Source organism: Bos indicus, chromosome 15, assembly GCF_029378745.1.
Source record: "Bos indicus isolate NIAB-ARS_2022 breed Sahiwal x Tharparkar chromosome 15, NIAB-ARS_B.indTharparkar_mat_pri_1.0, whole genome shotgun sequence".
NCBI lineage: Eukaryota > Metazoa > Chordata > Mammalia > Artiodactyla > Bovidae > Bos > Bos indicus.
The window spans coordinates 82,890,726-82,904,677 of record NC_091774.1 but is presented as its reverse complement, the minus strand read 5'-3'; the positions used below and the strand labels follow the sequence as shown (position 1 = coordinate 82,904,677).

The 13,952-nt window shown below is 59.6% G+C and overlaps 1 protein-coding gene across 2 annotated transcripts in view; it reads right to left on the bottom strand.

The window, feature by feature from the left end:
* Positions 1 to 13,149, bottom strand: part of DTX4 (deltex E3 ubiquitin ligase 4) — a 43,449-nt gene extending 30,300 nt beyond the window's left edge. The window contains exons 1-2 of one of the 2 annotated variants that reach the window (XM_070767502.1): positions 12,740 to 13,149; positions 3,668 to 4,379 (exon numbers count right to left, since the gene is read on the bottom strand). In XM_070767502.1, coding sequence (XP_070623603.1) covers positions 3,668 to 4,379; positions 12,740 to 12,950 — 923 coding nt within the window. In that variant the 5' untranslated portion in view covers positions 12,951 to 13,149. Of the gene's footprint in view, positions 1 to 3,667; positions 4,380 to 11,936; positions 12,697 to 12,739 lie in introns of those variants that run through there. The other variant, XM_070767501.1, reaches the window with a different exon arrangement.
* Positions 13,150 to 13,952: the final 803 nt, after the last annotated feature.

The window sequence follows — 13,952 nt, the reverse complement described above, 5'->3', positions numbered from 1 at the left end:
AGCTGCAAACACCCGATCGCCCTCCAGCGGTGTTCCTGGTGCAGGTGAAAACCCGGGAGAGCGGCCTTCAGGGTCCACACCAGTCACACCCCGCTGGGGCCCCTGGGTTACAGGCGCATGAGCACTCTGTCTGGAAATCAGCAGGCCAGACAAAGGGTGGTGAGCATTCATCCACCTCCTCCAGGAGCCGGCTCAGCCAAGGCTGCGGGACCCGACCCCCTGTCGGCCAGTGGGCAGACCCTCCGGCCTGCTTGCTTCGGGTGCGCGTTTTAATTTCAGTCTCGGAGAATACAAAACGGAGACAGTGGCAGGGTGGCGGGGAAGGAGGCGTTGGTGAGGGGAGAGCCCCTCTGCAGACGCCACGGGAGACGCAGTGTTTCTTCAGGGGGTTCTGAGCCAGCCCAGGGGTGGTCAGCAGAACCGTGTTCTTGTCTCTCCAGCCACCGAGGTCTCGCTGGAGATGGAGCCGCCTGCGTCCGGAAAAGAGGGGCGACTCCCGCCCTCGGGGGCACAGCTCCCCCTTCTTTAGAAACCGCCCGCTTGTGTCTCTGAATAATTCACAGAGTCTTTTGTTCCCCCCAGACCCTTCTCTCCAGGGCACCTCTCCCACCCTGCCGGGTCTTCCTCTTTTCCGGGGGAAGTTGCTGGGAGAGGTCACGGGCAGAGAGGGGAGGGGCCGGCCGCTGGATGACAGCAGGGCGATGGCAGAGGCAGACAAAGGGAATCAACGGGCTCATTAAGCGGCCGTGGGGGTGAGGGAGGTGGGGAGAGGCTGAGAGGAGAGAGCTGGGAGACGGAGAGCTCTGTGGAGGGGCCTCCCCTGTCGGGGAGACAGCACAGAAAAGCCAGCTCCTTTCTATAGCCCTTTTCAAACTGAACTGCCCAGAACTCCGCCCTGTGGGTCCCTCAGATTCCATCTGCCCTGCTGACACTACAGCAGAGAGATAAAAGCTGAGATTTACAGCGATCTGGGCTTCCTTACCCTCAGTTATGGCAAGGAGGTCACTTGGCTTTTGCCTGCTGCTGCTGCTGCTAAGTCGCTTCAGTCGTGTCTGACTCTGTTCGACCCCAGAGACGGCAGCCCACCAGGCTCCCCGTCCCTGGGATTCTCCAGGCAAGAACACTGGAGTGGGTTGCCATTTCCTTCTCCAATGCATGAAAGTGAAAAGTGAAAGTGAAGTCACTCAGTCGTGTCAGACTCTTAGCAACCCCATGGACTGCAGCCTACCAGGCTCCTCCGTCCATGGGATTTTCCCGGCAAGAGTACTGGAGTGGGGTGCCATTGCCTGGCTTTTGCCTAGGGCACCAGAAATGAAGTGGTGGAGTCAGCTTAGATCTGACTTCAGCAACCACAGAGGGCCTAGCTCAGATAGTTCATAGTAATAATAATAGCAGCCTCTGACCAAATTCTCATCACGTGCCCAGCATTATGGTAAATCCCACTGAAAACCTCCTATAATCCCCATGGCAAATCCTATAAGCAAGGAACCGTTCCTACCCCATTTTGCAGATAAATAAACTGAAGACGGATGGTGCACAGCTTGCTCCGAGTTACTCAGCCAGAAACCTGGGTCCCAGCGCAGGTGGTGAAGCTTCTAGAGGGTGAGCTCTTACCTCCACATGAGCGTCCCTCTCCCACGGTGGCACGCACCAGGAACTCCTGCGAGAGGCCCCAGGAGGCTGCCTTTCGCCAGCGTGGAGACAGGACCAGCGGCATCGCGCCGGGACCCGTCCCTCTGCCAGACTTTCCTGCAGGCCCAGAGGAAGTCATAGGAAAAGCCCCCGCACCTGACCGGCATCTGACCATTTATAACTTGCCTTTAAATACAATGAGGAGCTGGGCTTTAGCCAAGAAAGCACCGATCGGATGCGGAGACGAAGACCTGGGCCCCAGCCCTGACTCTGTAACACGTGGAGTGTGCAGCTCTCCCTGCGTCTGACACTTGGAATGGGTCCTTGCTGGCAAGTGCATCTGGGCAGATGTTAAGGAGCGCCCTCTCCTCGTTGAGGGTTACATGCTGACTCGGGGTGGGGGCAGGGCAAGCCTGCTACCCCCAGTCCACACAGGCGGGAACGCGGATGTGCAGACAGTCTAGGGCTCCCCCAGCGGCAGAGGCAGGGGTAAGCTGGGCCACCTCCCAGTCCTCAGCATCCTCTCATCTTCTCTCCGCCCAGGGCCGAGCCCCCCTGTGCAGACACACTCTTCCTGGCAGCTCGATCTTCGCAAGCTGGTGTCCACCCTAACTCTAAGGCTTCCTGAATATCTGCTGCTAGGGGTGTCCGCCAAGTCAGGCTCCTCCAGAGAAGGGAAGGCTGGCAGGTACAAGAGGCCCAATTCACATGAAATCCATGGCCAGCAGCCAAAGGCGGTGGGTACCATGTGGACCTGGGTCTCTCTGATTTTATGACTAGGAAGACTAAGAAGCTTGATAGAACACGGGAATAACAGAAGGGACAACTCCCCCAAGTTGTCACAAGGAATGACTGACCTCGGGCACGGGAAGTGTCTGGCACATATAAGTGGAAGTGTGTGAAAGTGAAGTCACTCAGTCGAGTCCGACTGCTCACGACCCCATGGACTGTAGCCCAGCAGGCTCCTCTGTCCGTGGAATTCTCCAGGTAAAAATACTGGAGTGGGTTGCCATGCCCTCCTCCAGGGGATCTTCCCAACTCAGGGATCAAACCTGAGGCTCCAGCATGGCAGGCGGATTCTTCACCATCTGAGCAACCAGGGAAACCCCATGGTAAGCATTTACTAAACAGGGGCTGTTATTCCAGTCTGGAGTCCCTGGAGGCGAAGGAGTAACTCACACGGGACACCTGTGCGTGCGGTGTGCGATTGCCAGGGAAGCAGCGTGGCAGAGTTGGAAGAACTCCCTAAAGTTTGAGTCCCCGTCTCTGCTGATAACCAGATATGTACCCTGGAGCGAGTGAGCCTTTCGGGTCTTCCAAGGTAAAATGGGACCAAAAACCCGTGCTTTGTAGACTTGCAAGGATTAAGTAAAGCGATAAGGCCTGCAAACTAGAAGTGGGGGGAGCCCACGAATGATGTCTGCTCTTCCTTGGCAGGCATAGTCCTCACCGCAACCCTAACACCATGGCTGGGATTTACAGATGAGCAAGTCAGGATTCTACGATATTAGGGAACCGGCTTCTATCACAGGGCTGCTGTTGCTGCTGCTGCTAAGTCGCTTCAGTCGTGTCCGACTCTGTGCGACCCCATAGACCGCAGCCCACCCAGCTCCCCTGTCCCTGGGATTCTCCAGGCAAGAATGCTGGAGTGGGTTGCCGTTTCCTTCTCCAAAGCACGCACGCATGCTAAGTCGCTTCCATCGTATCCGACTCTGTGCGACCCCATAGACAGCAGCCCAGCAGGCTCCTCCGTCCACGGGATCCTCTAGGCAAGAACACGACTGGGTTGCCGTTTCCTGCTCTTAGTAAGAGGCAACGTCTCCTTCAGCATTCAGACCTGCCGGGACCCCAAAGACCAAAAGGCTCCCCTCCGCACCACACCACTGCGGGCCTTTCCCCTGCTGCCAGGGGGTCTGGAGAAGCCATGGAGGAGCTTAAGCCAGAGCAGCCCCTGGGTCCTCTGACTCAGGCGATCCTCAGGTCTGAGGCCCGGGGCTCCGGACGCGCTCAGGGGTGTCACCGCAGAAGCACTTACCCAGAGGCGATCAGCACCCGGGACTGGGCGAGGGCCAGTCGCTGCAGGCTGGTCCGATTCAAGGTCGCCAGGGCCACCCGGCCGGCCTTGCCGTTGGGCCCCGGCGGGCTGGCGGGACAGGCCGCGGGGGCTGCCCCTGCCGCCGCGCTGGAGGCTTGTCTCCGGATCGCCTGCGACGACGGGGCCGGCTTCCCGGGGCCCCGGCCTGCGCCCGCGCTGTCCGGCGGCGTGGCCCCGGGGCCCGGGGGCGGCCCCTTGAGGGCCGCGGGCGGGGCGGCGCTCCTGCGGGCGGCGGGGGCCGGCGGCGCCGCGGCCTTGACGCTCCTCACCAGGACGCACTGCGGGCAGGAGCAGGGCGGCGCGCGCGGCCCCGCGGCGGCGGCGGCCCCGGGGGCGGCCGGCCAGGACGCGGCGCGGCCCGCGGCGCCCGTGACCAGCGGGTAGACCAGGTCCAGGCGGCGGCGCACGCGGCGCTGGCGCTGCGTCTGCCGGTTGATCTGGCCCATGGTGCCGAAGTCAATGACGTAGCCGAAGCCGATGGGGCTCAGGTCGATCCAGGGCCTCTGCTTCTCGAAGGCGTGTTGGATGGTGATGCCCACGTCCATGTCGTAGGGCGTCCAGGAGCCGTGGTCGTTCTCCCACTCCCACACCACGCCCTTTCCGGGCGCCGAGGCGGGGTCGTAGTAGTTGCGCCGGACGGGCCGGAGGGTCCCTGCCGGAGAGGGACGGAGGAGGTGGTCAGCGGCACCCAGGGCTGGAACCCACGGGTGCTACCTTAAGAGGCTCGCGGTAATCGAGTCTACGTGGCCGGCCCTTGGCTGCCTTGGCTTTGAAGGAGGCGCCTTCCTGCCGTTTTAAGGTCTGCCGTGAACGGGGAGGGTTCAGGGGTGCAGGCTGGGGTGGAAGGCAGGGTGGGAAGCTGATGAGCTGCAAGGGAAGGATGTGGGTGACGCTGCAGGGTACCCCAAAGAGCACTGCCTGGTTTGGAGTTCGGAGACTCTACTTTAGTTTGCAGCCACATTTGTTTGCTTAATATAACAGCCCACAACCTCCTTTTCTCCCCCAGGAGAAATAAGATAATAGCTCCTTTGCAAAGTTTTTGCCATAATTAAATGTTGCTCTCTCACTCAACATGTATGTATTTGTGCCAAGTCCGGGATTTCTCAAGCGCCCTGTCCTTTGCACTAAGGCATATCACCTTTGACACATAGTAGGTGCTCTTAAATAATCTCTCTTCTTCCGTGACTCTCTGAAGGCCTAAGCCCCCGAGGGCTAAGAGGAAAAGAACACAGGTCAGGGAACCCTAGAGAATGTAGGAAGACTCTGTCCCCACCCAGGATGCCCGCCCAGGTGGTGATGGAGCTGGCTGTCTGGACTTTTATGGGTGTGGTAAAAAAATAAAAGATCAGGGTGGAAGAACTCTCTCATATTTCCCAGCATTAAATCTTATATCAACAACAGTAATAGCAATCCTAAGAATAACTTTCTATTTATCTAACATCTTTTATTCAAGAGGCTCAACCTTCCTAAAGATAGGGTTGTGGCTGTTTAGTTGCCGTTTAGTCAAAAGTTGTGTCTGACTCTTTGCAACCTCATGGACTATAGCCCACCAGGCTCCTTTGTCCATGGGATTTTCCAGGCAAGAATACTGGAATGGGTTGCCATTTCCTTCTCCAGGAGATCCTCCCAAGCCAAGGACTGAAACTGAGTCTCTTACATCTCCTGCATTGGCAGGCGGATTCTTTACCTGCTGACCCCTCAGGAAAGCCAAAGGCAGGGTGAAAGTGAAGGTGCTACTTGCTCAGCCCTGTCTGACTCTTTGTAGCCCACTAGGCTCCTCTGTCCATGGAATTCTCCTGGCAAGAATACTGGAGTGGGTTGCTGTTAGCTTCTCCAGGGGATCTCCCCACCCCCGGAATTGAACCCGGGTTCCTGCATTGCAGGAGGATTTTTACCATCTGAGCCACCAGGGTAGTCTCATTTAAACTGCCCAATGAGACAAAGTGAAGTACAGGTCAAGAATTTGAATCCAGATGTGTGAGTAAAGATCATGTTGTTCAACCTTAGATAACTCTGCCTGCTTCCTGAATAATAATAAAAAAGAGTTCCTGTAATTATAAAACAAAGATAGGACAGTCTCAATCTGGATCATCTCAGGGTGGGTGGGTAGGGGGTGGCAAGGGCAGGGAAGAGATCTGGGTTATTGCAGGGGAACAGTTAGAGCAGAGATGAACCTTCAGGACTGGCGGGGAAAACTAAGCCTGTAACTGTTGCCTCTTTCTCCTCCACCTCCCGGAACCCTGAATGCAGACCCAGGTCCACCCCAGGCTCATTTCATGGGTATTAAGCTCAAGGCTGAGGACGCCTGGCTCGGGGCAGGAGGGGGAGACTGGGAGAGCTCCTAGGATGCTGGAATCTCTGCATCTGTCAGCTTAGGCTCCATCAGAGCGGTGGGAAAAGGCTCCCCTCCGCTGGCCCCTGACCCATCCCCTCCTCCAAGCCAGAAGGAGATACCAAGACCAGGGACAGAATCCCATTCAAAGGGGGAAGAAAAGGAACAATGACTATTGAGGCCTTTGCCAGGTCGTCACCCGCCCTCCCGCCCTGTCTCCAAGCCCCTTAATGACCCAGAACATCAATATGCAGAGGCTGGAGGGAGAGACAGAACAAGCCCCTTATTCAGGCCCGGGAGCTCTGCTGGGGGACGTCGAGGGCGCGGGAGAGGAGGGAGAAGGGGCACCCAGGAGGCCCCCGTTAGCCCCCCGGTTTCCCCCTAAGGAGCCAGCTCGCTGGGGGACAAAGTCGCGGCCTTCGGATCCAACGGCGGAGCTTCCGGGCGCATCAGCCGCTTGGTCCAGCCTCGTTCCCCCACCTGTTTGCTCCCTCGCCAGTGCTCCCTGACTCCCCCACGCCTCCTAGTCACCAGGGCAGGCCTCTGGGGACGCCCTCCTTTGCTGTTTTCATCTGCCGAAATGTTCCTTATCGTTCCTGTGCCATTTGTCACTCGTTTCTGGACGTGCCTTCCTGGTCCGGGCGCCACCCTCAAGGAGCCTGGGGAGACGGCGCCTTCGATCTGCTGGGTACCAGCATCCCGGCCTTTTTCACAGCAGAGCACCTTGCCCTCCAGCACCTAATGCAGCGCGGGCGGTAACGGGGGCCCTACAGACGCGCCGCGGTGCGCTGAAGACGCACCTCTGGGGACGCTGGCATCTGATTCCGGATCCCGTGTTGCTGTGTGTATCAGCGGCCGTGAGGAAGGCCGATTCAGGCGCTCTTGAGCGCCTGGAGTCTAAAACCAGGCAAGGAAGTTACGAGACAGAGGCTGCCCGAGAAGGCTGCCAGCAGGGCTGTGTTAACAGTAAACCACACGCCCTGGGAGCTCCGGTCCCGGGCACGACTTCCTCGAGGTCTAGACCTAGAGCCGCCCCTCCGTGGCCTCCGCACACCCTGATATTCTCTGCCCGCACTTCCGCCCATCTGAAGGATGGGCACCCTCTTAGGTGCCCATCCTTCAGATCTCAGTTCATTTTCTCAAGGAAGCCTCTCTGGGCCGTCCAACTGGCTCAAATTCCTGCCCCTATTATTATTATTTTTTACACACGATCTGGAGGTGCAGTCACACATTTCTTTGTGTGACTCATTTGATGAACGTCACTCTAACCCATGGGACTCCCGGTCTCACAGGGTGGGCATCCAGGAGCTTGCTCACGGCTGTGGCCCCCATGCCTGGCATGTCCTAGGAGTTCAGTACCTATCCATGGAACACATGAGGTAGTAACCACTTGGAGAACATTTCAAGAAGCGGAGAGCATGACAAAGAGCCTAGGGCCCGGGGGAGAGGGGGAATCTCAGGAGGTGACACGGCTGAAGGAGGGCAGCTCAGGAGAAGCAGGCTGCTGTAGGTGGAGGGGGGGCGGTCCCAGGGAATGCCTGAATAAAAGGTTCGCTTGTCGGCAGGCATAGAGGAAAATATGGGCAGAGAACAGGATAAACCTGGAAAGGCGTGTGAGAGCCAGGGCACAGATGGTTGGAAACGCTGGGCCGTGAGGGCTTGTATTTACAGGTCTCGAGGAACCACTGAGGTTTGTGACACAGAGAAGTGACGGCACCAGTGTGTCCGTGCCAACTCGCTTCAGTCGAGTCTGACTCTTTGTCACCCTGCGGACCGTGTGAGGTTCTCCAGGCAAGAATATTGGAGTGGGTTGCCATGCCCTCCTCCAGGGGATCTTCCAGACCCAGGGATTGAATCTGTGTCTCCTGTGTCTCCTGCATGGGCAGTGGGGTTCTTTATCGCTGAGCCCCTGGGGAAGCACAGTGACACCAGAGCTGCTCTGTTTATTGAGTACTGTGTGGGGGTGGGGCGGTGAGGGATGGAGGTGGGAGAGGGTGCTGGGAGCAGAAATGAAAAGCAGGTGACAGACCACAGACCCCACAGATGGGCGCTGGGCAGGGCGTGAGCCTGAGTAGCTGAATGCTTTCTAAGTGATCCAGGGCCACCGGCTTCTGCGTCTCCTGGGGAACAGACGAGTCACTGAGGGTCGGCCTGGCCGGGGGCCGGGCCCAGAAACCTGCACGTGAGCCCCTGCCGTGTTCATCGTGACTGCTCAGCTTTCAAGTCCCATATGTCCATATAGATGAGACGTGCAAACACAAAGCTGAAACGCGTCAAAGACTCCTGAGGCTTCGATCACGGGCAAGCCGTAAGATGGTGATGCCATTCACCAAGCAGAGAGCTGTCACAAGGAGAGCTGACTTTTGGAGGGAAAGATGCTGCGTTCAGTTCAGCCCTGGAGGGCGAGGGTGGACCTCGGCACCAAAGCTGGGGGACAAGAGGGATGGTGGGGTTGCATTCTCTGAAGATTTTCAGAGACTGCTCCATCAGGAATGGGCAGGTCCTGGACCTGTCTGTAGTCCTGGACCTGTCTATAGACCCTGAACTAGATAATCGGAGGAAATCCACTGGGTCCCAAGGTACAGTGACTGAAGGACAGGGATAAAGGATTACACAGACTAAGCAGGAAAAAAGAGAAAGAGAGAAATAAAAGGTTTCCCTGGCAACTCACACACCGAGACCCCAAAGCACCACCCAAGTTGTTGGCTCCTGGGAAATGAGAGACAACATCTCCCAGGGCATTTCATCCACGTCTCTGCGGCCCTGTGCTCAGGACGTCCCAGGCTTCTCTGACCAGTGGCCCTCATCCGCACTCGAACATTCCATGAGGGTGGAGACTTGGATGGTTTGCTGTTGCAACATCCCCCGGGCCTGGGACGGGGCCCGCGTGAAGTAGGTGGTCTGCAAGTGTTCCCCAGATGAGGCAGGGCACGCGCACTTGATCGGGAACCTCAGCTTTGTCGTGCACTTGCTGTAAAACTTTGGCAACTTCATCTTTTCCAACTTGTTTCCTTTACTATGAAACCAGAACAGCGGGTTCTTCATAAGAGGACCATGGAGAATGGAACCAGGTACTACATGCGGGGTGCCTGCTGCCTGCCCCACGCCGCAGTACCCTGTGGTCATGACGCTTGGCCCCAGCACTCCTGTGCTCACACACGGTGGGGAATATCGTGGGGGAGCGGGCCTAAAAATCAGCTCCTACCAAACCCTTGATTCATGCTCCATCTGACCTTTCTCACTGTGTTAAAGACATAAAAGAGGCCGACGTTGCCTGGAAAACTGAGCTGGAAGGAACCCTCCGTCACACCCTGTTACTTCTCATCAGCATCTTCAGTGGTGCCGGCTCCAGACTCATCCACCTGCTGACCTGCATGATGGGAGGCAGGGAGCCAGAAGGAACCTTAAGGCTGCCCTTCATTCTATGGATGAGAATGATGCTTAAGCAGTCAAGGGACTCAATGGTAATGATCGAGTCCGCTGAGACATACAGGGGACACTGCTGGAAGATACAGGGGATGAAGTTCCAGCCGCTGCCCTACAACAGGTCAGCCCAGTCAAGGCGAACGGTCAGGGGCAGAAAGGACCCAGCCAAGGCTTTGGGGAGCAGGCAAGACTCCTTCACCTCCACCTCCCTGTCTCTTTCCTCCTTCTCCCTTCGCCTCAAGGAAAAGTGACACTGAATGCAAATAAGCTCAGAGTCTGGGAGGAGAGGGGCCCAGGGCAAACAGAGGCGGGCGAGGTGTCTGCGACCCCCCAGCCATCTCCCTGGAGACAGACTGGATGAGGCTGGAGCTGGGGGACTGGAGACGAGGACTTACTTGGCAGCAAGGCAGGCAGCTTCTGAAAAAAACAAAGCTCCCATGTCAGGAAACGTCCCCACAGAGTAGAGGCAACAACAAAAAGAAAAAAATGAAAAAAGAAAGAGAGGAATCGCCTCTGGGCAAGGGGCTTCCAGCTCCCCTTTGTTTATGGAGATGTTTCTGGTTCCCAGCTTCAAACTGTGGCTTGGAGATGGTGGGTGCTTTAATTAGTCATCGCTAGGGCTTGGCCAAGGTTGCCGGGGAGCCAGTGGGTTCCAGTCTCTACCCTGTCACAGCTTCATCCATGAGCTATATGGAGAGGAATTGTGTGTCTGCTGGCGGAGAAGACAGAAGAGGGGGGTTGCAGACACCCCAAGATGCTATTCTGCTTTGGCAAGCTCCCCGACAGACCCAGCACTCCCAGGAATCCAGCCCAGGGCCTTCTGCACCGGGTCTGGCACGGAGGATGGGTTGGCCAACTGACCCTTAGCGTGAGTGGGTGAAGCCAACAGTCTCTAAAAGGAAGAGAACAGTGGAACAAGTACCCCAAGGCAGTTAGAAAAAGGCTCCAGGGCCAGCTCAGGTCTAACCTGTGGGGCGCCCCAGCCTCCAGGGTCCCTGTGCACCCCCAGGCAGTGGTCAGCTGGTTCTCAGCAAAGAGTGGTCAGACCTGGGGAGGAGGGTCTGTCCTTCCACCGGGTCTCCTCCAGACTTCACTTCTGTACAAAGGATCCATACCAGGCCCACCGCAGACATCCCTGAACACTGAGTAAGCTTTCCTCCTTTCCAAATGTGGGACCAGGCCTGGGACCTTTATGTTGCTAAGGTGTCCCTCCACCTGCAGCTGAGATTTAATCTGAAATGGGACAGCTCATAGGCCTCCCTGGTGGCTCAGCGGTAAGGAACCAGCTGGCCCATCCAGGAGACACAAGTTTGATCCCTGGGTCAGGAAGATCCCCTGGAGGAGGGCAGGGCAACCCACTCCAGTATTCTTGCCTGGAAAATCCCACGGACAGAGGAGCCTGGTGGACTACAGTCCATGGGTTGCAAAAGAGTCAGACACGACTTAGCGGCTCAACAATGACGACTGAACAGCTAACACCCGTCCGTGAATTCTGAGCAGGACTGGAGTTCCCTGTCGGGAGGTGTCTTGACCATCATCCTCCCTCTGGACCCACCAAAAGGGATAGACCTTTCCAACCGCTACCCCAAATCCACAGTTAACTTCTCCCTATCCCCCCAGGCCACACAATCCTCTGTCCCAGTCTCCCCTCTCCCCTCTGCCCCAGTCTCCACACTCTCCTCTGTCCCAGCCTCCCCACTGTCCTCTGCCCCAGTCTCCCCACTTCCCTCTGCCCCAGTCTCCCCACTGTCCTCTGCCCCAGTCTCCCCACTTCCCTCTTTAGCCCCTCCTCCCCCAGTCTCTCTCAGATCCACCTTTCCCCCTCTCTCACCAAGGCTGAAGCCCCCCAGATGCTAACACTTCTGGAATCCTTTTCCCAGAAGGCTTCCCTCAATAGGCGAGTGTCTGCAAAGTCCTTGGCAGCGAGCTTGTTGGGAGTCATGGCTACAGATGAAGACAGGGGGTGGAAAGACACCCCTTTCCCATGACCATCCTAATTAGCGCTCAGGACGTGGGGGCTTTCCAAGACCGGCGGACATGCCCTGCTCGGGCAGCTGTTGTCCGGCCCTCTGGGACTCTCCCGTCCCCTCTCCAGCCCCTCCTCCCCCACACCTGCCTTTCCGGGGGCTCCTCAGTCAGGGAGGCCTGGGGGGCTGCAGTCCATGGGGTGGCAAAGAGTGGGACACGACTCAGCGGCTGAACTGAACTAAGCAGTCACACTCGTGGGGAAAGCCCAGCAGAATTCCAGAAACACCCCCCAGAAACACCACCTCCCTGAAGAGGCTGTTCAGGGATAGATGCGTACTAGACCAGCTGAGCTCGGCCCGAGGGCCTCGCAAAAAGGCAGGTCTCCCCAGCTTCCCCGCCCTCACACCAAGGACCGGGCACCCTGATCGCCATCCTCACTCGGGCTGGGAAGCCGGGTTGGTAGTGGCCACAGCCGCGACTTACTTCTCACCAGTAGATGGGAGTTCAGTGTGTCCCCCATCGGGGACCTTTGTGGGAGGAAGCTGGGGACAGTTTCCTTGCAGGAATGCGCAGCCCCGGCCGCCTCCGCCCCCAGGGATAAACACGCTCGGCTTCCCCGCCGGCATTCCGGAGCGGCGGCCCTCCCTGTCCCCTGTCCATCTGCGCGGGCCTGTTGCTTCCACCCTCGGAGCGCCCGATCAGAGGCGCTCACCGCCCCGCGGCCGCCAGGGCGTGCCCGGCGATGACAGCCCCCCAAGTCCATCGGTCTCTCCGGGGAGGCCTTCGCAGGCTCGACTACAGCGCCGGCCTCCCGGGAATCTCCACCCTCCCCCGCGCCCGGTGCCCACCCCCAGGACGCGGCCGGGGGGACGGCATGCCCCCCGGAAGGGCAAAGGCAGCGACGTGGGCAGCCGGGGGTGCGGGTGGCAGGCCCCAGGGTGCCCGACCAACGAAGGCTCAGCCCACGTGATGCTGGCGAAGGCGGGCAGGTAGACTTGCCCACCGGCCGATATGCTGCCGCGGCCCCTCTGTTCCTACTAGAGTGGACTTGGGGTACCGAGCGTTTAAAGGGGGGGAAGACCGTTGAAGGGCTTTCTTAGGGGCGAGGGTAAAAGTCGGCCGGCCTAACCAGACCTGCACGGACGTTTATTGCAGCAGGTATCATAAGACGCTCGCAGGGCGGGGGCGCACTGTGCCCCCTCCTCGGCAGCTTATGGGGGACCCAGAGGTCCGGAGGGGCCCCCCGGCGGAGGAGGGCGCGCGCGGGGCGGGGACGGCCGGCTCACCCGTGTCCTGGCGAAACTGGTTCATGGAGTGCAGGTCGATGATGTAGGGCGCGAGCCGGCGGTCCACCTGGCCCAGCACCACGCTGCCGCCGGCGCGCGGGCCGGCGCGCACCGCCGCCTCGATGTGGTGGCTCACGGCGGGGCTGTAGGGCCGCCAGCGCCCGTGCTCGTTCAGCCATTCCCAGACCACCACGGCCGAGGCCAGGAGCATGGCGCGCCCGACCGCCCGCGGGCCCCGGCCCCGCACCCGGCGCCCCCGGCCGCCTCAGCCCCCGGCCGCGGGCCGCGCCGCCGCCGCGCGTCCGCTGGGGCCCCGAGAGCCCAGCCGCCGGGCTCGGATCGCGCGCCCCACGGGGTCGCGGGGCCTTATGCACACGGGCGCGCGGCCGGGGCTCCAGCCCTTGCACCGGGCGCCGGCGGGATCCGGCGGGCGGCGGCGCTCGGGGCGGCTGGCCGGGCCCTCCTCCCCGCCCCGCGGCCCCCGCCGCCCCCCCGGCCCGCCCGCCGCGCGGGCCGAGAGCTCCCCCTCCCTGCGGCTTCGCGCCGCCGCCTCGGGAAGGAGCCGCCCCTCCCGAACCCCACTCCCGGGCAAACCCGCGCCTGCGAGGGGCTCCACGGTCCCGAGACGCGAAGGAGCGACACCCCCACCCCCGACCAGGACACGGCCCGGGACCGCCGCTGTCAGCATCCTCAACTTGGCAGGCTCTCTCCCCAAAAGGGAATTTTTTTCTTTCTTTCTTTCTTTTTTTTTTTTTTTTTAAGTGCAGTGTGATCGCTGTCCGCACCGCGAGCTCCGGGACCCGCAGCGCCTGGCACACTCACGGTCTGCACGCTCTCGCCGCGGGGGCCGTATTCCCGCATCTTCGCCAGCATCCTGCGCTGTCCGTCAAGGACGCGGGGCCACGCCCCCGGGCCCGGCCGCCGCCCGGAGCCCCCCGCCCCCTGCCGGCCGAGCGCGCTCCTGCCCGCCCGGCCGCCCGCCCCGGTGTTCCTGCCTGGAGGACCCCGGGGACAGACGAGCCTGCGGCCTACGGTCCACACAGTCGGATACGACTGAGCGACTCAGCACGTACCAGCCTCGCTGCTGAGACCCCCTGCAAAGGCGTGCAGAAATTGGAGAGATGATGGATTAACACTGTCGGTGTAGAGGGCAAATGTAGGTTTTCTGGCCTGCTTAGACTACCTTGGGCTTCCCTGGTGGCTCAGATGGTAA